General features: G+C 47.5%; 1 protein-coding gene and 1 long non-coding RNA gene across 2 annotated transcripts; one reads left to right on the top strand and one right to left on the bottom strand.

Moving 5' to 3' along the window:
• Window positions 1-399: 399 nt before the first annotated feature.
• LOC116976731 lies at window positions 400-14,695 on the bottom strand. The gene is made up of 3 exons (XR_004413031.1): window positions 14,685-14,695; window positions 14,386-14,391; window positions 400-747 (listed from the first exon to the last, which is right to left on the bottom strand). It is a non-coding gene; the product is annotated as an uncharacterized LOC116976731 (long non-coding RNA).
• Window positions 9,031-21,069, top strand: ndufaf1 (NADH:ubiquinone oxidoreductase complex assembly factor 1). Its single transcript, XM_033026601.1, has 4 exons — window positions 9,031-9,528; window positions 10,958-11,143; window positions 13,303-13,377; window positions 20,721-21,069. Exons 1-4 carry the CDS (start codon window positions 9,049-9,051, stop codon window positions 20,859-20,861), a joined length of 882 nt encoding a protein of 293 aa, XP_032882492.1. The 5' UTR covers window positions 9,031-9,048; the 3' UTR covers window positions 20,862-21,069.
• Window positions 21,070-21,953: the final 884 nt, after the last annotated feature.

The raw sequence follows: 21,953 nt of genomic DNA, 5'->3' as shown, positions 1-21,953 counted from the left end.
ACAGTGCTCTTCATATTACAGATCTATAAAATAATTGCCCAACAATTTTACATAACAAGTCGAGTTGGGGGTTTTGACCATCGCCCACTTCTCGTGCAAGTCATATTTCCAACTCGTTCTGTGTGGTATTTCTGTTGTGTGTGAGTATGGCTTGGCTCGCTTCGAGCAGGTTCCCCCACCACAGAACCTTGTGATGCGGCCTGTGATAGTTCTCTTGAGTCTGGGAGACTAGCTCCTTCTGGGAGAGGGGTTCCTCCTTGTGGGAGAGTGTTCGCACTTGTCTGCTGCGTGTTGCCAGGGCATGGCTCAGCTGCTTCGTGCGCAGGTCGTATGTCCTTCCTGTTCCTGCGGAACTCTGTACCGCTCGGTGTAGAGATGACGTAGCTCCGAGGGGACAGGTTTCCTCTTGCAATACGGCCACGTTGCCAATGGGTTGGTTTGGCATGAAACCATACCTGTTGTTGTTCCAGGCGCGGCAGTGGCTCGACGCTTGCCTTCTCATTGAAGTATGCTGCCTGTTTTTCTTGCCGGACGGCCAGTTGTGGTCCCATGGGAGGGACATGATGAGGCAGTAAGAGTGATAGAGGCGATGGCAATTTGCTTCTTAACAGTCTACTGTTCAGTAACTGTGAGGGGGCATAGCCGCCTGTCCCGTCAAGTGGGGTGTTGCGGTATTCGAGGATGGCGTACATCGGATCACGGCCGCTGCGTTTGGCTTTCCTCATGATACCTTTTATAGTTTGCACACTATCTGCCCGTTGCTCTGTGGATATATGGGACTTGAGGTGACATGGGCAAATTCCCAGTCATCCTGGAACCTACGAAACTCAGCACAGACAAATTGTCTCGCCTTGTCAGTCATCACCAAGTCAGGAATGCCATTCCGGGCAAACATGCGCGTCATCTCACGTATCACCGAATGTGACGTCATGTCTGTCAGTTGCGCTATTTCTGGGTACTTGGAGTAATAGTCCACTACAAGCAAATGGTCAACTCCATCCAGATGGAAGATGTCTGCTCCGACCTTAGACCAAGGTCTGCTGGGGATGAAGTGTGGTTGGAGCGGCTCGCTTGCTTGTGCTTTCCTGGTCGCCTGGCATATCGAGCAATTTCCCACTGTGTCAATCTGTGCGTTCATTCCTGGCCACGTAAATAAATAGCGGGCTCGTTGTTTATGTTTCATTACTGCCAGATGTGATTCATGTAGCACGTTCAGCACCTGCCTCCGCATGCTTTGGGGAACTACGATTCTGTTTTCCCTCAAGACTAATTCATCAACTTCAACCAGCTTGTCATGATATGTATGAACTGGAGTCAAATCCGAGGACAGATCACGCCTGTTACTAGGCCAACCCTTCCTTATATACTCGCACAACAGTGTTAGGGTTCGAGCTTTTTTTGTTTCAGCTTTGGACTGCGCAAGGCTCGCGTCTGACATATGTAGGATGGCTTCTACAGCATTTATCACGTTGGGCAGGGCGGTGTGCTCTTCCACAGGCGTGTTTGCACTGGGCAGCCGGCTCAGGGCATCGGGGACAAATATTTCACGCCCCGGCTTCCACCGTATTTCCAGGTTGTATCGTAGCGGGTGCATTCACATGCGCTGGAGTCTGGGGCTTAGTTTGTGTAGTGGCTTGGCGAGCAAGCAGACTAACGGCTTGTGGTCAGTAAAGATTACTGTGCGCTGACAGACAATGAAGTCATGAAACTTTCTGCATGCGTACAGTATGGAGCACAGCTCCTTCTCTATAGTCGCATAGTTACGCTCGGCCACATTCACACGTCGTGAAGCGTAGGCAACAAGTCTATCGTCTTGCATCAGGACCGCTCCAAATACGCTGTTGGAAGCGTCTGTGGCAATTGACACGGGCGCGTTCACATCGCACAGTTTGAGTACGGGTGGTGATGTGAGTAGAGACTTCAGCTGGTCTGCATGTCTGTGCTTCTGCTCAAAATGCCACGCTACTCCCTTTTCTGTTAGCTGTCTAAGTGGGGCGGTGATCTCCGAGAGGTTTGGAATAAACTTGGCCATGTGTTTCACCATCCCCAAGAACGTTTGCACTTCAGCTTTGTTTGTCGGGTATGGCATTTGTAGCATGCTGCTGACACGAGATGGGCTTGGTGACACGCCTGCTTGCGAGATGACGTGTCCCACATATTCAATCTCGTTTGAGCGCATTACCGACTTTCGGGGATGGAGCTTTAGGCCGGATTCTTTCACCCGTTCGAGTAGGGCTTTCACCCTTGCGTCATGTTGTGCTGCATTCACATCCCAAACGAGAATGTCGTCAACAACTATCTCCACCCCTTCTAAATCACCGAACTCTTCCTGCATTGCCCGCTGCCAAATCTCACTTGCGGATGAGATTCCAAATGGAAGCACGAGGTATCGGTATCTCCCAAAGGTAGTATTAATGTGGTCAGACGCGAGCTGCCATCGCTCAGTGGGAACTGCCAGTACCCACTTGTAGCATCAAATTTCGAGAACCATTCTGCCTTTGGCATGCGGGCTGCAATGTTCTCCAACGTCGGCATTGGGAAATGCTTCCTACGAATGGCCGCATTGAGGTCACGTGGGTCGAGGCATATGCGGACTTCACCATTAGGCTTGTTAACCACAGTCATTGAATTCACCCAATCCGTCGGTTCGCTCACAGGCTTTATGACTCCCAAGCTTTCCATGTGCTCTAATTCGGCTTTGACCTTATCCCTGATCTTGTAGGGGATAGTGCGTGGTGGGTTTTGCTTAGGTTGCACGTTCTCTTGCAGCACTATGTTGTACTCATGTTTTTTTAGCCTTCCCAGCCCTTGGAAAGTCTCGCGGTTTTCCTCAACGATCCTCGCAGTGTATGATGGGCTCGCACTCACGCCATCAACCGCCTCCTTTCGCACAAGAAGCCCGAACTTTTCACACGTTAGTTTCCCAAATATGGGTTCACATTCCCCCTCACTATTTGAAAGACAACCACCTACTTTGGCGTTCCCCTTTGCCTGCCCCACAGGCTTCATTGTGTGTCCAGAGTATGACCTCAGTGTCACGTTGGTCTTCAGTAAGGCAAGACCAGTCTTTCTGAACAAGTGCTCTGGCAGGATGTCCACTTGAGCGCCAGAGTCAAGTTTGAACTCAATGTCCACATTGTTGATTCTGCACATCTGTCCCCATTCACGCGTTGACTCAATAACGGCGTTAATCATGGCGTCAATGTAGAAGACATCAACATCGTCGTCCACTGGCTCAGGCAGCGGTGAAGCGTTCATCTGGAACTCGATGTCGCAGACGTCACGGCTCCAGTCCCCGGCCTTTTGTCTGATTAGCCGGTCATGTTGTCGGGGACGTGGGCGGCTGTTGGGCGCTCTATTTACCGGGCAGTCGGGGGATCTGGAAGGATGTCCAATCTCTCCGCAGGTGTGACATCTCATGTACTGAGCGGGGCAGTAGTTGCCTTTATGCCCGCGGGTGCATGACCGGCAGACGGTATCCTTACCAGAATCACGGATTTCTGTCTGGTTGTCCGGGTCGCGAATCCCTGCCTCGGCCCCATGGGCGACTGGCGCTGTCCCGTTTCACGTAATTAACAGTGTCTTCGGTGTTGATGGCGGTTGGGGCAATCTGCTTCTGCTTAACGTGCTCAGCTGATGCTTCAGCTATCAGACACATGTCACTTCATTTGTCCAGTGTTAAATCATCGCATTGTAGACGTTTCTCCCGGAGCGGCTGGCTGGTGATGCCGCAGACGATTCTGTCTCGCAGCAACGAGACATGGATAATGCCAAACTCGCAACCTTTAGCTAAAGTCTTCACTGCAGTCAGGTAGCTGGAGAAGGTCTCCCCTCGCCGCTGATTACGTGTATTAAAGATGTATCTTGTGACAGTTAAGTTCTTTTTTGGTTCACAGTATTTCTGAAACTTATTCTTCAGCGGTTGTATTTTGTCACATTCCTCCAGGGTGAACCGGATGGTGCCATAAAGCTCCTGAGCTGCCGGCCCGGCTACGTGGAGAAATGTTGCACACCAAATCTTTTCTGACTTACCCGTCAGTTCTGTTGCCGTCTCGTAGAGCTGGAATGCCCTTATCCAGTCCTTATATTTCTTGGCCAAGTTCCCTTGCATGGAGAGTGGTCCCGATAGCTTGAGTCCAGCCATTCTTTTCTTTAGTTTTTTTCTTCTGACACCATGTAATGTCTGCTGTGAGGCCGTGTTGTGATTTGCACAATGAATACACGTCTGCCATCTTGTAAGAAAGATTTAATCTGAACCACCAACCGAAACTTCTTGAAGGTCACTTGACTTCAGTCACGAGGCACAGGCACCTTTGCCAGCTTCAGCTTTTGGCCTCAAGGGACGCTGGCATTTATATTACATATACATCACACCCTGGTTCTGGACTCACCCAACATCGGGGAAAATTTTCCTGCATTTAGCCTGTCTAATCCCTTAAGAATTTTATATGTTTCTATAAGATCCTTCTAAATTCTAGTGAATGCAACCCCAGTCAATCGATTCTTTTATCATATGCCAGTCCTGCCATCCCGGGAATTAACCTGGTGAACCTACGCTGCACTCCCTTAATAGCAAGAATGTCCTTCCTCAAATTAGGAGACCATAACTGCACACCATACTCAGGTAGGTTCAGGCGGACTGAGCGGTGTTCAGCGAAACGATCGCCGAGCCTGTGCTGTGGTCTCACCGATGTACAGAAGTTGACACCCGGAACAGCGGATACAGTAGATGAGGTTGAATGAGGTACAAGTGAACCTCTGTCTCACCTGGAAAGACTGTCGGTGTCCTTGGATGGAGTCGAGGGGGGAGGTAAAGGGACAGGTGTTGCATCTCCTGCGGTTGAAGGGGAAAGTACTTGGGGAGGGGGTTGTTTTGGGTGGGCATGGACGAGTTGACCAGGGAGTTGCGGAGGCAACGGTCTCTGCGGAAAGCAGAAAGGGGTGGAGATGGGAAGATGTGGCCAGTAATGGGATGTGCTGGAGGTGGCGAAAATGTTGGAGGATTATGTGCTGTATGCGACGGCTGATGGGGTGGAAGGCGAGGACAAGGGGGTCTCTGTCCTTGTTATGAATGGGGAGAGGGGGAGCAAGAGCGGAGCTGCATGATATCGAGGAGACCGTAGTGAGAGCCTCATCTATAACTTTGAGATCTAGAAACGGTAGGGAGGTGTTGAGTTGTATTTCACGTTGCCTATGTAGTGAAGACATTATTGGTAGAAACAGCAGGAAAGGTTGTGAAAGTTCAAGGTTGTGAAAGACGGGATCCGGAGGTCCTTGAATATCTATATAATTAAAAGTTTCATCTTGACCACTTCCTGCCTGCGCTGTATATTGATTTTAGAAAAAAAGCTACCATATATCGCTATGATTTTTGGCCATCGTTGAGCAGGCCCCGAGGATTTTTCACATCGATGAAAAATAAAAAAGTTATGAGTGTTTAAAAAACCTTGAGATCCTCTCACCTGTCAATCACCGCGATGAAGGTAATGCCCCTTCTAGGGCAGGGGGGGTGGGTGGGGGGGGGGGGGGGCAGGACTATAAGACCCCAGATGCCTGGACGTGACTCAGTCACTCTGCAAAAGTGCGAGGGAGAGGCCACAACTCTCATTCTAAGCTGTGAATCAACTGAACTGTGAGTCTGCAATGTACTTGCAATAAATGATTTCTTAGCCCTTAATGACAATGTAATGAGTTGTTTGGCCTGCTGCCCTACCTGTGCTTGAAACTGGTCCGACTGTGTTTGGAAGGAATAAATGCTTTATTAAGTCTGACTGTTTGGTTCAAAAGTCCCGCTCATTTCGTGACTTCCGCTTAGTGGACAGGTCGTGCTGATTGCGTAATTTCCGGTGAGTGCAGAGGTCGCGCTGATTACGTAATTTCCGGTAAGTGCAGAGGTCACGCTGATTGCGGAGGTGCCGCTGACTGAGGAAGCCCCAAAGTGGAGAGGCCGCGTTTAGCCATGTGAGTATTCAAGAAAGTTTACTGTCATATATATGGTGTGTGAGTCAGTGAGTGTATGTGTGTGTTTGTGAGTGTATGTGTGTGTGCGAGTGTGTGTGTTTGTGAGTGTGTGAGTGTGTGCCTGTATGTGTGTGTGTGTATGTGTGTGAATGTATGTGTGCATGTTTGAATGTGTGTGTGTGTGTGTGCGCGAGTGTGTGTGCGCGAGTGTGTGCGCGAGTGTGTGTGCGCGAGTGTGTGTGCGCGAGTGTGTGCGCGCGAGTGTGTGCGCGCGAGTGTGTGTGTGTGTGTGTGTATGTGTTTGTGTATGTGTGGGAGTGTGTGTATGTGTGAGTGTATGTGTCTGCGAGTGTGTGTGAATGTGTGTGTGTGTGTGTGTGTGTGTGAGTGAGTTTGCGAGCATGCGTGTGTGTGTGCGTGCGTGTGTGTGCCCACAATGTCCATACCAACCCTCTGCAAACCAGTCCCTTCAGCCCACAACACCCATGCTAGCGCTCCAGAAAGCCTCCCCCACCCCCCCACTGGCCAGCAATATTGGAATTGGTGGAGAGGTGGAAAATTGCGTTGGGGGGATCAGCCCTCCTGTGTGAAACTGGGACCCAACGGGTCCCACTTAGCCTATCTAGTCTGAGCTAAAAACAAACTGCTGGAGAAACATTGTAGACACAAAAAGCTGGAGTAACTCAGTGGGATCTCCACAAGATCTCAACCCTAAACGTCACCCATGCCTTATCTCCAGCATCTCTGGCGATAAGGAATGGGTGACGTTTTGGGTCGAGATCTTGTGCCAGGCAACAATGGGGGAGGGAAATTGTAGATAGGCACAAAATGCTGGAGTTACCCAGCGGGACAGGTAGCATCTCTGGAGAATAGAAATGGGCGACCCTTCTTCAGACCTCAGTCAATTCCCCTGCAGAGATGTTGCCAGACCCACTAACCTCTTCCATCACTTTGTTTTTTTTGCACCAGATTCAAACATCTGTAGCTGCTCGTGTGTGCCTTGAGTATCATAAGTGTGAGGCTGGGGTCGGTTGTGAAACACATCTATGGGAGGTGTTGTCTCTGGCCTGTTCACCTTGAGAACTACCTGCCCCAATGTGCGAACTGCAGATGCTGGTTTACACCGAAGATGGACACAACATGCTGGAGTAAGTCAGCAGGACAGGCAGCATCTCTGGAGAGAAGGAATGTGTGACCTATTGAAGGGTCTCGACCCCAAACATCACCCATTCCGTCTCTCCAGAGATGCTGCCTGTCGCGCTGAGTTATTCCAGCATTGTGTGTGCCTTTGGTGTAAACCAGCATCTGCAGTTCCTATTTGCACAAAGATAATTTAGATGCACTTTGTTGGGGTGGGAGATTGCAACCTTCACGTGGTCCACCCTGTTTCGACGAATGCAATCTACCAGGCGCGCACAATCAAATAAGATCAAATAGAACAAGTTGTCCTACAACTTTAGGCTGTGCATGCCATACGCAAGAAGAAGAAGACCTCCCTACCATCGAGGGGATCTATCGCAGTCGCTGCCTCAAAAAGGCTGGCAGCATCATCAAGGACCCACACCATCCTGGCCACACACTCATCTCCCTGCTGCCTTCAGGTAAAAGGTACAGGAGCCTGAAATCTGCAACGTCCAGGTTCAGGGAATAGCTACTTCCCCACAGCCATCAGGCTATTAAATAGATATGTTACAGAACTTACCTTCAGCGACGCTGCAGTTCTGTCACAGGCCGTGTGCGCGACTTTGGCGCCTTTGAGAGGGGGGCGGGTTTAAAATGCCGTTTTCTCCAGCCTGTTCAAATCGATCTTTGTCAGGCTGCTTAGTTGCTGAAGAAAAATCGCTCCGACTGCCGTTTTATTAAGTTTATTAAAATTAGCGCTGGATAATTTAATAGCAGGAGTAAAATTAAAATCAGCTTCGAAAGCCGTCAACGCCGACAACGGGACGGATCACATGTAGGGGACAAAGCAAGGTACACCGTTTATTTTTACATAAAAACGTGCTTCTTAGGATGCCTTTAATCAAAATTTCACGTTGCGAAAATGTGATTATGTAAATATACGAACCAGCAGTATTTTTCCTGCCGATATGGGGTTCAAATTCACTGCAACCGCAACGTTCCAAACCAGCGCGTTCCACAAAATCCCACTCGCAAGATGATTTAAATGGCCATTAATTTACGGGAATTAAACACTAAATTCCTTCCATTTGGCCTATAAATTCATGACAATGAGATTTAAAAATCATGTTATATTGTGAATTCTTGTGTGAATGTTATTTGGACACTTGGGCTATTTAAAAATGTTAACCTTTTCTTAAGAAAATGATAGATGTTTAGATCTAGTAATTGAATTTTGTAATTAGCTACAATTAGGTAACTAACTAATTATATGCTTTAATTTCAGGTCATCCAAGTAAGATTGTTTCATATTTGTTTCAGAATGCTTCAATCTATAATAACTGAAAATGTCATTCAGTTCTCTTAATTTTTAAGAAAGATGGGCTTTTGACTGTCCTCGATCACAGCTTTTGAGTTAAATCAATGGAAAAGCAATAGGGAACAAGATGCTAATGTCCGAGTATGAAAATGGCCGTAACTTTTTTAATACTGAAGATATGAAAGTGAATTAGGTGTCAAATTAAACTTCTTTTTATGCTTTATCTGATGGGATAAATTGCAGACTTGATTTTTAAAAAGTCAAAATTTTGTAACATTGCTACATTAAACTCAACTGAAACAAATCTCTGAACATTAATAGACCATTATCTGTTTATTTGCACGTTATCTGCTTATTTTTTTTATGTGTGTATATATTTATACAATGGTATATGGACTCCCTGATCTGTTCTGTATTTATGCCTACAATATATTGTGTTGTGCTGAAGCAAAGCAAGAGTTTCATTGTCCTATCTGGGACACATGACAATAAACTCTCTTTAATCTTGATGCACTTTGTGCAAAACATCTAATTGGAGCAGATGCAGCGTGTTGTGTCATTCAAAGATCTTAGAGTATAAGATCTTTGGTGTCATTCGCCTGTTGCCCGCCTCCTCTGTAGGAGGGAGGCTGAGCTTCTTGCTGCAGATGGCGGTGTGGCTGCGGGTTGGAGCCGGGGCTGGGGCGCTGCGGGCGGGGAGCTGGAGCCGCTGCTACCGGGGGCCCGGGGCTGGAGCTGAGGCTGAGGCTGGGGCTGGGGCTGAGGCTGCAGCAGCATCGGGGGTGCCGGCAGAGCAGCGGAGGCGCTGGGACTTGCGGGCCGGCGTGGAGTCGGTGCAGCGGCACTGGCAGCTGTTGCGGGCCGAGGTGGCGGCGCAGATCCGCGGGCCCGGCGAGCAGGAACTGCGGGCCGAGAGCCGCGTCCTCTGGCACTTCCAGGGGGCGCACAGTCTGCAGGGATGGGCCGTGTCCAGCGACCGCGACATCGGCGGCCGCAGCAGCGCCCGGCTCGGGGTGGCCGACAACGGCAGCTCGGCGCTACTGAGCGGCCGCCTGAACACAGAGCCGCCCCGGGACGGCCTGACCCGCTACAGCGGCTACTGTACCTTGCGCTCCTCGCCGCCCCAGGTCAGTCACAACGCAACTCCCTGCCCACATAGTATACCCTCCCCTCTCTCTCCACCCTCACCCCATTCCCACACACTCACCCCATTCCCACCCCCACACACTTCCCACACCCTCACCCCTTTCCCACTCCCCCCCCCACCCTCACCCCCTTACTACTCCTCCCAACCCCATTCCCATTCCCCCCACACCCTTTTCCCCACCCTCACCCCCTTCCCACTCCTCCCCCACCCACACACCCTTCCTACTCCCCCCCCAACCCCCTTCCCATTCCCCCCCCACCCCTTTCCCACACTCACCACCTTCCATTCCCTCTACCCCCTTCCCACTCCCCCATTTCCTTGCCCCCCCCCCCCCCCCCCACTCCCCCCCACCCCCATCCTGTCCCCTTCCTGTCCCCTTCCCACTCATACCGTCGCTCGTATAATATACCAACTTTGTGTGAAAAGTTACCCCTCAGGTTCTACTAAATCTTTCCTCCCTCACCTTAAACACTGGTTCTCAATTCCCCCACTCTGGGCAAAAAACTCTGCATTTACCCAATCTATTCTCAAGCTCTTGTACATCACCCCCTCATCCTCCTGCACACCAAGGAATAAAGTATTTGCCTGCTCAACCTCTCCCTTTAGCTCACGCAGTTGAGTCCTGGTAACATTCTCTTAAATCTCTCTGCACACTTTCCAGCTGGACAACTTCTTTCTTATAACATGGTGACCAAATCAAACACGATACTCTAAATGTGGCTTCATCAATGTCTTATACAACTGTAACATGATCTCTCAACTTCTCTACTCAATACTTTAACTGATGAAGGCCAATGTGCCAAAAGCCTTTTTACCTGTGATCCCACTTTCAAGGAACTATGTATCTACATTTGATCTACAACACTCCCCAGAGCCCTGGCATTCACTGTGTTGGTCCTACCCTTGTTCGACTGCCTAAAATGCAACACCTCGCACTTCTCTCTATTCAATTCCATCTAACTCGGCCGACCTGCCCAACCTCTGTAATTTTTCACAACCATCTTCACTTTCAAATGGAATAGGAATTAGGCCATTCAGCCCATCAAGTTTGCCATTCAATCATGGCTGATCTATCTCCCTCCTAACCCCATTCTCCTGCCTTCTCCCCATAACCTCCGTACTAATCAATAATCTATCTATCTGCCTTAAAAATATCCACTGACTTCTGTGGCAAAGAATTCCACAGATTCACCACCCTCTGACTAAAGAAATTCCTCATCCCCTTCCTAAAAGAACGTCCTGTAATTCTGACTATCTACAATATCACCCACTTTGGTGTTGATCCCACCACTTCCTTTCTTCCCCCCCCCCCCCCCCCTCCCCCTCCCCCTCCCCTTCCAGCTCCTTGCCATCCCCTCACTTTTATCCAACAGCTTCTGTTGATTGCTGTTGTGCTGTCTCTGTTGCAGGGGCCCTTTGACTTGAAGAGGTTCTACGACTTGTCGAACTTTAACACACTGTACCTCCGCATCCGCGGTGATGGACGGCCCTGGATGGTGAACATCAGCAGCGTCATGTACTTCACCCACCACAAGAAGGACCTCTACAACTATTTCATGTTCACCAGGGGAGGTCCCTACTGGCAGGATGTGAAGGTGAGCTGTCTTCTCAGGAATTCTCACCAGAAGACCCTAGTGTTAGTCAGGGTACAGGACCCCTAGTGGAAATGCATCCATGTGGCAGGTATAATGTTACCAGGAATGCCACAGGGTTAGAAGTCTGGAATTTAATTCTATCACACTCCCAAATCCTAAGTTCCACAAGACAAAGAAGCAGAATTAGGCCATTTGGCCCATTGAGTCCGCTCCATGGCTGATCTATTTCTCTCTCAACCCCATTCCCTTGCCGTTTCCCCGTGATCTTCAATGCCCTGACTAATCAAACACCTTGGCCTCCACTGTCATCTGTGACAATGAATTTACAGATTCATCACCCTCGTCTACATTCTAAAGGAACGTCCTTTAATTCTGAGGCTGTGCCCTCTGGCCCTAGACTCTCCCACTACCAGAAACATCCTCTCCACATTCACTCTATCCAGCCCTTTCATTATTCGCTAAGTTTCAATGAGTTTTGCCCCAAATCTTCTAAACTCCGGTGAGTACAAACCCAGAGTCTTCGAACGCTCCTCATACCCAATCATCCCTGGGATCACTCTCGTAAACCTCTTCAATACCATGGGCTCCTATCTTGCTTAGCATCCACTGACTCTCCCTTGTCTATCCTGCTGGTTAATTCCTCCAAGAATTCAAACAGATTCGCCAGGCAAAAATCTCCCCTTAACAAAACCATGCTAACGTTGCTCTATTTCATTATGTGCTGTGCAGATCTGTTCCAGATCAGTGCAGTCTTCTTTGGATAGGGAAGAAGTTCTTGTCTTTTCCTTGTCATGTTGAATCCATGACCTATGATTGTTTGCAGGAAGGTGCCCCTCCCAGCGATCTCAAATCTTCTTCCCTGAATCTTCAACCTAGCTTCTCCAATGTCTCCATATATTCACCCCCGTGCTCCCTTCCGACCCACACCAAGAAATCATCCTCATGGAACTTTGGTGGCAAAAGCAAGGGGGCAGATTATTATCTCAATTGGGTTAGGTTAGGTAAGGGGGATGTACAGCGAGACCTGGGTGTCCTTGTACCTGAAAGTTGGCGAACAGGTACAGCAGGCAGTAAAGAAAGCTCATGGAATGTTGGCCTTCATAACAAGAGGATTTCAGTATAGGAGTAGAGAGGTTCTTCTGCAGTTGTATAGGGCTCTAGTAAGACCACATCTGGAGTATTGTGTACAGTTTTGGTCTCCTAATTTGAGGAAGGACATCCTTGTGATTGAGGCAGTGCAGCCTAGGTTCACGAGATTGATCCCTGGGATGGCGGGACTGTCGTATGAGGAAAGATTGAAAAGACTAGGCTTGTATTCACTGGAGTTTAGAAGGATGAGGGGGATCTTATAGAAACATGTAAAATTATAAAAGGACTGGACAAGCTAGATGCAGGAAAAATGTTCCCAATGTTGGGCGAGTCCAGAACCAGGGGCCACAGTCTTAGAATACACGGGAGGCCATTTAAGACTTGGGTGAGAAAAAACTTTTTCATCCAGAGAGTTGTGAATTTGTGGAATTCCCTGCCACAGAGGGTAGTGGAGGCCAAGTCACTGGATGAATTTAAGAGAGAGTTAGATAGAGCTCTAGGGGCTAGTGGAATCAAGGGATATGGTGAGAAGGCAGGCACGGGTTATTGATTGGGGACGAGCAGCCATGATCACAATGAATGGCGGTGCTGGCTCGAAGGGCTGAATGGCCTCCTCCTGCACCTATTTTCTATGTTTCTAACATCTGCACCAACTCAGCGTGAACAAATTGGTCAAGTGGACTGAAAATAATGCCCTTGAGATTAACATAAAGAAAACAGATGAAATTGTATTAGGCTCACCATCTGACTCTCATAAAGTTTCACTTGTCACCAATAACAACAAAAAATCAAGCAGGTGTCTTCACTTAAATACTTGGGGGTAACGATAGACTATCCGTTATCATGAATAACCACATTGATAAGATTTGCAATTAGACAAAACAAAGAATCTGGTTCCCCCGCCGACTAAGATCATTCGGAGCAAGTAAACAAATCTTTTTATTATTTTTTTACTGCCGTGATAATGAGTGTTTTGCAGAATTGTAACACTACTTGTTACAAGAGTCTGTCTGCTAAATCAAAACTGCTCCAAAGAAAATCCTTAAAGTCTCCTGTTTGCTGTTTTTCAGATTCCGTTCTCCAAGTTCTTTTTGTCCAGTCAAGGACGTGTCCAAGACAATCAGCATCCACTATGGCTGGATAAGGTAGGAAATCAACGTTCACTAGTCAGAGTGTTTTCATCAGTTAATAGAAGATTTATAGCGCAGGAGAGCCCATTCAGACCAGTGCATCCGTTATCAACCACCCAGCCTAATTTCAATGCCCATCACTGGGTTTGTAGCCCCACAGGTCAGGGTTCCCAACGTAATGTTTGAGTGAGATGGGAGTTCCTGCTTCCACCAACCCCTCTGGCACAAGGAAATAACAGCAGGTGTTGGCACCATTCTGTACCAGCTCACCGAAGCCCTCAATTCTTCACTCTCAAGAAATGATCGACCTCTACATTAAATACTTCTGATAATCCAGCTTCCACGACTGGTATCGAGAATTTCAGAACCTTGCCACTTTCTGCAAGAAAAAACTTCCATGCACTTCAGTTTTACATTGTCACACTGTCCCCTCGTTCGAGATGATCGCAGCAGTGAAAACATCACACCATGAGGTCATAAGTGATAGGAGTAGTATTAGGCCATTCGGCCCATCAAGTCTACTCCGCCATTCAATAATGGCTGATCTATCTCTCCCTCTGAACTCCATTCTCCAGCCTTCTCCCCATAACCCCTGACACCTGTACTAATCAAGAATCTAACTATCTCTGCTTTAGAAATATCCACTGATGGCTTCCACAGCTTCTGTAGCAATGAGTTCCACAGATTCACCACCCTCTGACTAAAGAAATTCCTCCTCATCTCCTTCCTAAAAGAACGTAATTTAATTCTGAGGCTATGACCTCTAGTCCTAGACTCTCCCACCAGTGCAAACATCCACTCTATCCAAGCCTTTCATTATTCTGCATGTTTCAATAAGGTCCCCTCTCTTTCTTCTAAACTCCAGCGAGTACAGGCCCAGTGCCGACAATCGCTCATCATAGGTTAACCTACTCATTCCTGGGATCAATCTTGTGAACCTCCTCTGACCCTCTCCAGAGCCAGCACATCCTTCCTCAGATATGGTGCCCAAAATTGTTCACAATATTCCAAATGCGGCCTTACCAGCGCCTTATAGAGCCTCAACATTACATCCCTGTTTTTGTATACAAGCCCTCTTGAAATAAATGCTAGCAATGAGTTTGCTTTCTTTACTACCGATTCAACTTGCAGATTAACTTTTTGGGAATCGTGCACCAGCACTCCCAAGTCCCTTTGCACCTCAGATTTCTTGTGTCTACGACTTTATTCCTGCTACCAAAATGCATGACTCCACACTTTGCTACACTATATTCCATCTGCCACTTCTCTGCCCACTCTCCCAACCTGTCCAAGTCCTTCTGCAGAGTCCCTGCTTTCTCTACACTACCTGCCCTTCCACCTATTTTCGTATCATCCATAAATTTGGCCACAAAGCCTTCAACCCCTCATCCAAATCATGAATATACAACGTGACGAGTAGCGGCCCCAACACCGACCCCTGTGGAACTCCGCTAGTCACTGGCAGCCAACCAGAAAAGCCCCCTTTATTGCCACTCTTTGTCTTCTGCCATCCAGCCAACCTGCTATCCATGCTAGTATCTGCCCTTTGATACCGTGGGCTCTCATCTTCCTTAGTAGCCTCATGTGGCATCTTATCAAAGGCTTTCTGAAAATCTAAGTAAACATCTACTGAATCTCCTTTGTGTGTCCTGCTATTTACTTCTTCAAAGAATTCCAGCAAATTTGTCAAGCAAGACCTCCCCTTCACAAAGCCATGTTGACCGGCATATTTTATTGTGAACTTCTAAGTACTCTGTAACTTCATCCTTTATAATGGACTCTTAAAATTTTACCAACTACCGAAGTCAGACTAACCAGCGTATAGTTCCCACTATTCTGCTTTGATCCATTCTTGTACAGCAGGGTAATATTGGCAATTTTCCTATCATCTGCGACATCTCCTGACTAGTGATTCCTGAAATATCACTATTAATGCCTCCACAATCTCTAAAGCCACCTCTTTCAGAACCCCAGGGTGCAATCCATCCAGCCCAGGTGACTTATCCACCTTCAGCCCTTTCAGCTTCCCAAGCACCTTCTCCCTGGTAATAGCCACTCCACTAACTTCCACCCCTTGACCCTCTCGAATTACAGGCACGTTACTGGTCTCTTCCATTGTGAAGACTGATGTAAAAAAGTTATTCAACTCCTCTGCCATTTCTTTATTCCCCATTATCACTTCTCCTGCATGATTCTCCAGTGATCCAACGTCCACTCTTGCCTCTTTCTTACTCTTTATATAACTGAAGAAACTCTTGCTTTCCTCTTTTATATTAGTGGCTAACTTATCTTCCTATTTCATCTTTTCTCCCGGTATTGCATTTTTAGTTACCTTCTGTTGTTCTTTAAAAGCTTCCCAATTCTCTGGCTTTCCATTAATCTTTGCTATGTTGTACATCTTCTTTTAGTTTTATACTGAACTCTTTATTCCTGCTACCAAAATGCATGACTCCACACTTTGCTACACTATATTCCATCTGCCCTTGCCCCTTGTCAGCCACGGCCGCCTCTTTCTCCCCCTAGAATCTTACTTCCTTTTACGAATGAAAAGATCCTGCATCTTCCGGATTATTCCCAGAAATTCCTGCCTTTGCTGTTCCACCATCACCCCTGCTAGGGTCCCTTTCCAGTCGACTTTGGCCAGCTCCTCCCTCACGCCTCTGTAGTCCCCTTTGCTCAGCTACAATACCGATAGATCCAATTTCACCTTCTCCCTCTCAAATTACAGATTAAAACTTATCATGTTGTGGTCGCTACCTCCTAATGGTTTCTTTACCTTGAGATCCCTTGTCAAATTCGGTTCATTACATAACACTAAATCCAGAATTGCCTTTTCCCTGGTAGGCTCTAAGAATCCATCTTGTGGGCACTCTACAAATTCCCTTTCTTGGGGTCCAGTACCAATCAGATTTTCCCAGTCTACCTGCATATTGAAATCTCCCATTCACCCTCTCTTGTCCGTTTTGGATCTTGCATATTTCAGGAAGATCTTCCCTCGTTCATCTAAAGTCCAAATACAGATCCAAACTGTTCAGCCTCTCTTGATAGGACAACCCTCTCCTCTCTGGAATTAGCGTGGTGAATCTCCTTTGGATTGTCTCCAATATGTGTTCCAGATCCCAAAGACCGTCTGATTAATAACATGTAGACTTCAGTTTAGTTTAGAGATACAGGCCCTCCAGCCCACCGGGTCCGCGCCGACCAGCGATCCCCGCACATTAACACTATCTTACATGCATGAGGGACAATTTACAATTTTACCAAGCCAATTAGCCTACAAGCCTGTACCTCTTTGGAGCGAGGGAGGAAACCGGAGCTCCCGAAGAAAACCCATGCAGGCCACAGAGAGAACGTACAAACTCTATACTGACAGCACTCATAAGTCAGGATGGAACCCAGATCTCTGGCACTGCAAGGCAGCAACTCTACCGCTGCACCAACGTGCCACCCATACTTTAGACTTTAGATGCTTTTGTCCTCATCTCCTCACTGATTTTTCTAGCAATCACTTTAAATGAAAGTCCCCTGCATTCTGACCCTCGGCTAACATAAATAGTGCCTCCCATTAGCTAAGACCCTCATCATTCTACCCTACACACACACTAGGGATAATTTTAGAGATATTGTTTTAGAGATACAGCGCGGAAACAGGCCCTTCGGCTCATCAAGTCCGCACCGACTAGCGATCCCCACACATTAACACTACCCTACACACACACTAGCGACAATTTTACATATATACAAAACCAATTAACCTACAAACCTTCAGGTCTTTGGAGTGTGAGAGGAAACCAAATATCTCGGAGAAAACCCACACAGGTCACAGGGAGAACATACAAACTCCGTACAGACAAGCACCTGTACGCGGGATCAAACCCGGGTCTTTGGCGCAGTAAGACAATAGCTCTACCGCTACGCCACCGTGCCACCTTAGTTGTTGGATAACTTTCATGGTCTTATACTTTACAGCAGGACAGATAAAGGCAAGCATTTTGCATACATTTTTAAATTATTTTTAATCACTAGGCATTTCCTTTTTTCCTTCCACTGATTGCTGCTCCTCTCCAGCTACATTGTGTCACACACACTTACATGGATTATGTGCCATTTGTCTTCATTTTAATCAACAAACCAGGAGTCTTTTCTCTTCATTTTCAATCATTTAGCCAATTTAGGGACCAAGGGACTTGGTCCCTTTTTCATGTACTAAAAGGGACCAAGTTCTGAGCCTTGTGAAATGGTGGTTGGACTGCCCTTTTGGGCCCATAAGCACTGATGAACCAGGATTCATTGCTTAGATTAGTCAGACATTTCATATATTTTCTATTTTTAAGTAGATAAGGTGGAGGCTTGTGTGAAATGTAGCTCTATACTGAAAAGTTTGGGCCTTCAGGGCAATGCAGTCATGCAATGAATGGATAACAGGTCCTTTGGCCCATCGAGTCTGCGCTGACCATCGCCCATTGACACTAACCCATCAATATACCATTCTCCCCACATTCCCGTCAGCTCTCACCCAAGTTCCACCACTCATCTGCATGTTAGTGGTCAATTAATCAGCATGTTGTTGGGGTGTGAGAGGAAACCAGAGCACCTGTGTGGTGGCCACATGGGGAACATGCAAACTCTACACAGAATAACCCGACGTCAGGATCAAACCCAGGTCTCTGGACCGCGAGGCAACTGCTCTACCCACTACGCCATTCTGCTGATCACTTAGTAGGCTGGCAGCAATTGAGGTGAGGCAGCCAATGATGTTCGCAGCAAGTGGGTGATTCAGGCACACTTTGGATGACACAAGACCATTTGGCCCACGCAGTCCATGCCAGTTCCCAGTAGCGATATCCCATCAGTCCCATTCCCACCTTGTTCTTTGTCTTGTTACATACCGTCTCTCACTTGCCTGTTAACTTATTTTTGTTTCTTAGCCACTTACACCAGAGGCAGTTGACTGTAGACAGTTAAACTAAAAAGCAAGGGCAGATTACAGTGGTCAATTACCCCACCAATGTGGAAGTCTTTGAGTGAAAGTAGAGTTCAGGGGAGACCCAGGCAGCCACTAAGAGTGTGCAAACACCATATGAACAGCACCCAGGGACAGATCTGACCCAGGCCAGTGGAATTGTGGGCAGCAATACAAACAAAAATGTGATCCATTGCAGGGAAACCTCATGCATTCAGTTCCTAGTGTCTTCCAGAGTCCACGAAAGGAAATAATTGATGCTGGAACTGTGAAATAAGAATATATCAGGTTTCATCCACAGAAGGAGAAATAATTAACACTTCAAGCTGATGACCTTTCATTAAACTTTATAATGATATACAACATCACTTAGATGAACGATTAATAACTTTGTGAATGATGTAAAGATTGCTGGTGTTATGGACAGAGAGGAAAGTTGTCTAAGGCTACAGATCAGATGGTATCAGATTGGCGCTAGTGCAAGGTGATGCATTTTGGTAAGTCTAAAACATATATTGCATTTGGAAAGACACGTTGATTAAAGATAATCAGCATTGTTTTGTGTGGGGGAGTTTGTGTCTCACAAATTTGACAGTATGTGAAGAAGTGACCGAGAAGGTAAAAGAGGGCAAGGCCAGAGACAGTCTATATAGACTGCAGTAAGATCTTTGATAAGGTTCCACATGATCTGCTGCTCTGGAAGGTGGGATTGCATGGGATCTATGGAGAAGTGGCTGATTGGATACAGAATTGGCTTAATAATCGGAAGCAGAGGGTGGTGGTGGTAGGTCGATTTTTTGGGGGACTGGAAGCCTCTGATTAGTCTCAGCAGATCCGTTCCCGTTGCCTCTTCCGCGGCTGAGGCTCAGAAAATCAGGCCCTGCCGGAACTGGCAGTCCCATTTCTAGAGGCGACTTCTGAGGCCAACATTACAGGCCAATATCTCAGCTCCTCGACTGCCAAGGATTGTTATGGTTCTTCTCGGAGGCCGCGTCCTGTTGGTCCGACAAAATGGATAATCCAGAAAGACTCTAGAATTGAGGATGCCAGAAAATTGGTGGTGGATCTGTAACAAGCTGAGATGTGAAAAACGGTAGCATGATCGTGATCGATTGGCCAGGAGCGCTGAGGAAGGGTTGATGGAATTTAATACAGAGAAATGTGAGGTGTTGCAAGTTGGAAAGTCTAACATGGGCAGGACCTACACAGTAAATGGTAGTGCTCCGGGGAGTATTGTGGAACAGAGGGACCGAGGAGTGCAGGTGCATGGTTCCTTGAAGGTGGAGTCGCAAGTAGGGTAGTCAAAAAGGCATTTGGCACATTGGCCTTCAGCAGTCAGAGTATTGAGTATAGAAGTTGGGAGGTCATGCTGCAGTTGTACAAGACATTGGTGAGGCCGCATTTCGAGTATTGTGTTCAGTTCTGGGTACCATGTTATAGGAAAGATGTCAAGCTGGAAAGGGTATAGAGAAGATTTACAAGGATGTTGCCAGGCCGAGAGGGTCTGAATTATAGAAAGAGGTTGAGTAGGCTGGGACTTTATTCCTTGGAGCACAGGATGAGGGGTGATCTTATTGAGGTGTGTAAAATCATGAGAAGAATAGATCAGGTAGACGCACAGTCTCTTCCCCAGTGTAGGCAAATCGAGGACCAGAGGGCAGGTGTATGGTGCAGGGGAAAGATTTAATAGGAATCAGATGGGTAACTTTTTCTCACAAATGGTAGTGGGTGCATGGAACAAGCCCATTCCTTCTCTCCAGAGATGCAGCCTGACCCGCTGAGTTACTCCAGCATTTTGTGTTTAAGCTGTAGAGGAGGTAGTTGAGGCAGGGACTATCCCAACATTTAAGAAACAGTTAGACAGGTACATGGGTAGGACAGGTTTGGAGGGAGATGGACCAAACGCAGGCAGGTGGGACTGGTGTAGTTGGGACATGTTAGTCGGTGTGGGCAAGTTGGGCTGAAGGCTCTACGTAGAGCAAGAATGTGTTTGGGGTGACCATTATGTCTCGTTTCCAGCACATGAGCATCTGGAACATACCTCTGCTGATGCAGCAATTTATAATTTTACATTTGTTAAACTTTCTCAACATTGCCCCTCTGATAGTTTACAATGTCAATAGCCATTATTTGAGTCTCTTACATTGATGGCACCTGCAGAGCATTGTCATTGCATGGAGAAGGTTGTCTCGAAAAGCATCTTTCTGTACTTTGTTAGTATAAGGGGTGAGAATTGTAGACTGACTGCTTGGTTATCATAACGTAACACTAATTGTTGGCACAAAACTATGGGCTGATCATATTTGACTATAGAGGTCCCCGAATTGAAATGTTTAGATTAACTAGTCATATAGTCTGCTCACCATAGAAAACAGCGACATTGTTTTGATTACAGGTGAGCACCATTGGATTCACCCTGGGCGATAAAGTGAATGGACCGTTTCAACTGGAAATTGATTTCATTGCAGTGTGCAATGACCGAGCTCACACTGAGGAGTTTGCCTACGAGAAATACAAGAGGAACCCTGAGGTGTAAATAGGGTGCATCAACGAAAGTGCAGATGATTAGCAACAATCCTTTCTGGTAAACTGACTTTTTGCTGAGTCTAGAAAGCATTACTCAAATCTGTACCATGTCACCTGGCCTTGAAGGAGCAAAAGGTATTAAGTTAACTTATAATTATAGTATATTTTCTAATCGTTGTCCTACAGAAGAGTCTCATTTAAAATGAACTCAAACTTGATGCTGAAGTGAACTGATTAATGTAGCAATGAGAATTTAACTTAAAATTAGCTGTAGGGATATCGGGGCTCGAAATTCACGGTTGCCCGGGTGCCACTGACCACTCAAAGTGCCGCCGGGCAACCTAAACGGCGAGTCATTTTGCCCGGCTTGGCAACTTGGTTTATACCGTAGACCGAAGTGTGGTGTGACGGAGGGTCGGAGCGAATGACGGGCCCCACGCAGCAGCGGCCGCGGATTCTCCCCCTCCTCCTGCACCTCGCCCTGCCTGATAACGGCCGCTGCTGCCACTCTGCCAAAGCAAACCCTTGGAGGAGGGAGGTGTCGGTCAGAGGCGGAAGGGGCGGGTGGGAGCGATGATGCCGGTGCAGTCCAAGGAGCGCTGGCCTTCCTTCCCACATCCTCTGCCCCCTTCCTCTCTCTCTCTCTCTTGTACGCCCCCCTCCACTCCCCTTATCCTGAGACACCTCCTCTCCATCCCGCACTGATCCCCATTCCTGCCTCTATTCAGTCCTCACTGACATCCCCTGTGCTCCCCTCCTCATCTACTCCCCACCCCATCTATTCATCCTGCTCTGATCTCCCTATCCACCTCACATTGATTATCCTGCCACTCCCCATCAATCTTACACTGGTCCCCCCAATTGATCCTGTACTGACCCCCCCCCCTTCCCATCCATCCTGCACTGCTCCTCCCCTTTATAGAAACATAGAAAATAGGTGCAGGAGTAGGCCATTCGGCCCTTCGAGCCTGCACCGCCATTAGATATGATCATGGCTGATCATCCAACTCAGTATCCCATCCCTGCCTTCTCTCCATAGCCCCTGATCCCTTTAGCCACATCTAACTCCCTCTTAAATATAGCCAATGAACTGGCCTCAACT

Source organism: Amblyraja radiata, chromosome 9 (assembly GCF_010909765.2).
Source record: "Amblyraja radiata isolate CabotCenter1 chromosome 9, sAmbRad1.1.pri, whole genome shotgun sequence".
Classification (NCBI taxonomy): Eukaryota; Metazoa; Chordata; class Chondrichthyes; order Rajiformes; family Rajidae; genus Amblyraja; species Amblyraja radiata.
The sequence above is the reverse complement of the archived record's forward strand: the minus strand, read 5'-3'. Positions and strand labels throughout refer to the sequence as shown.

What these genes read in the sequence shown, in the direction of transcription:
- ndufaf1 (XM_033026601.1), top strand. Translation starts at nt 9,049, where the DNA reads ATGGCGGTGTGGCTGCGGGTTGGAGCCGGGGCTGGGGCGCTGCGGGCG. An exon ending in CCTACTGGCAGGATGTGAAG is followed by an intron (nt 11,144 to 13,302) that starts GTGAGCTGTCTT and finishes GCTGTTTTTCAG; the next exon opens with ATTCCGTTCTCCAAGTTCTT. An exon ending in ATCCACTATGGCTGGATAAG is followed by an intron (nt 13,378 to 20,720) that starts GTAGGAAATCAA and finishes TTTTGATTACAG; the next exon opens with GTGAGCACCATTGGATTCAC.